Source organism: Habropoda laboriosa, unplaced genomic scaffold (genome assembly GCF_001263275.1).
Source record: "Habropoda laboriosa isolate 0110345459 unplaced genomic scaffold, ASM126327v1 scaffold561, whole genome shotgun sequence".
In the NCBI taxonomy this organism is placed as follows: domain Eukaryota; kingdom Metazoa; phylum Arthropoda; class Insecta; order Hymenoptera; family Apidae; genus Habropoda; species Habropoda laboriosa.
The window spans coordinates 126,664-128,283 of NW_017100686.1; the positions used below are offsets into that span (position 1 = coordinate 126,664).

The 1,620-nt window shown below is 26.9% G+C and overlaps 1 protein-coding gene across 1 annotated transcript; it reads right to left on the reverse strand.

Annotated features, from left to right (window-relative positions):
• Positions 1-569: 569 nt before the first annotated feature.
• Positions 570-1,440, reverse strand: LOC108576915 (derlin-1). Its single transcript, XM_017939988.1, has 2 exons — positions 972-1,440; positions 570-880 (listed from the first exon to the last, which is right to left on the reverse strand). The coding sequence occupies exons 1-2, from the start codon at positions 1,408-1,410 to the stop codon at positions 570-572; spliced, it is 750 nt and encodes a 249-aa protein (XP_017795477.1). The 5' UTR covers positions 1,411-1,440.
• Positions 1,441-1,620: the final 180 nt, after the last annotated feature.

A 1,620-nucleotide genomic window follows, 5' to 3' on the forward strand; every position in this document is an offset into this window, starting at 1 on the left:
ATTAGTTACAATTGAGAAATATTTGATAATGTTGTAATATATAAACTATCTTAATGCATCATAGTTAATAAACAAAATTTGGTATTTACTTTCATTTTTTTAAGATCTTTTAATATGAAGGTATCTTTACATTAAATCAAAGTTATATTTAAAGATGTTTTTAACACTTCTATTATTTATTATCAAGTATATGAAAAAGTGAAAAACTTTCAAAATTATTAAATACTCCATTTATTGAATGTTTTTTAATTAATTTATTACCTATAGACATCCAGAAATATTGATTGTAAACCTTTTGAAGTAACTTTAGATAAGATACTTTTATAATCTATGCAACTAATAACACACTAAGATTTTTTAAAATAAAACATTTTTATTCTATCACCTTTATCAAAATCTTATGATTCAAATATATTCTATGTATTGAATTAAGATAACGAGTGTATTTATTGTTGATAAGTTTTCCAAAATGCACTAAAAAGATAAAATTACTTTTTTTATTTGTTTTATGTATATTTTAGTAAATAGAAACAATAATGAAAATCAGTTTATCACTAAGATTACACTCTTCATTGTCCCAACACATATCCTCGTCCCCAATTATGACCAAATGTATTTCTAGTCTGTCGTTCTTGTGCTCTTGGAATAGGTGCAACTCTTAACCATCTGATACCACTTCTTTGAGGTGGAAAGTAAGATTCAAGAATTTTTGGAGTATTCAATAATTCAGGTCCACCAAATTCTTGAGGATATTTGAATTTTAAAAATATATAAAGATGTCCTACCAGAATACCAAAAAGTTCCATCATACCACCTCCAGAGATAATAAGATTAAATGCAAATAATACCCATGGTAGATACATTGCTTTAAATTGCGTACCTGTTTGTGTTTGGAAATAGAAAATAAAATAATTAAATAAAAAATACAAAATATTTAAAATTAATATTGTTACTATAGAAAAAATACATACCAAACCAAAAATTAACGATAACATCTTTATTCAATTGACACCACACATATAATATACTGAGTACCATAGGATCCATAAGATATACAAATTCACCTATAAGTCCTATAATAACACAGCATATCCAATTGAATAAGAGTAAGAAACAATAATCTGCTGGTCGTCCATCATATTCCCCACGCTCTAACTTGTATGAATAATTATATAAGAAATAACAATTGATTAAGAAATGAAATCCTGTAGCCGGGCTGAGAGGGTAATAGAAAACACACGTTGCTGCTCTCCAAATTTCAAAATTATTTATGAACCGATCATTTATCAATATTAGTGAGAGCGGACTTACTAATCCGAATCTTCCGATTAATGTACAAATAGCTGTACATAACAGCCAATATCTTGTAAAAATTGGTAAAGAATTAAACCAATCTCTCACATCTGACATTTTTATAATTTGAACACAGTTAACGTAACACCACACTGTGCGAGGAAGTACGACTCAATATAACAATGTATCACGTGTGATTATTTAGTGATTAAACGAAGACACCATGTAGATTTAGGTTAGAAAGTATGACAATAAGTATGGTGTTCTAGACTGTTAATCTCAATTAATTTTCTATTTTTTTTGTAACTATTTCTTTCATAGTATCTA

Bases quoted from the DNA above. Each gene is read 5' to 3' on its own strand.
- LOC108576915 (XM_017939988.1), bottom strand. From the start codon at position 1,410: ATGTCAGATGTGAGAGATTGGTTTAATTCTTTACCAATTTTTACAAGA. The intron at 881-971 runs GTATGTATTTTT...AAACACAAACAG, and splicing joins TATCGTTAATTTTTGGTTTG to GTACGCAATTTAAAGCAATG.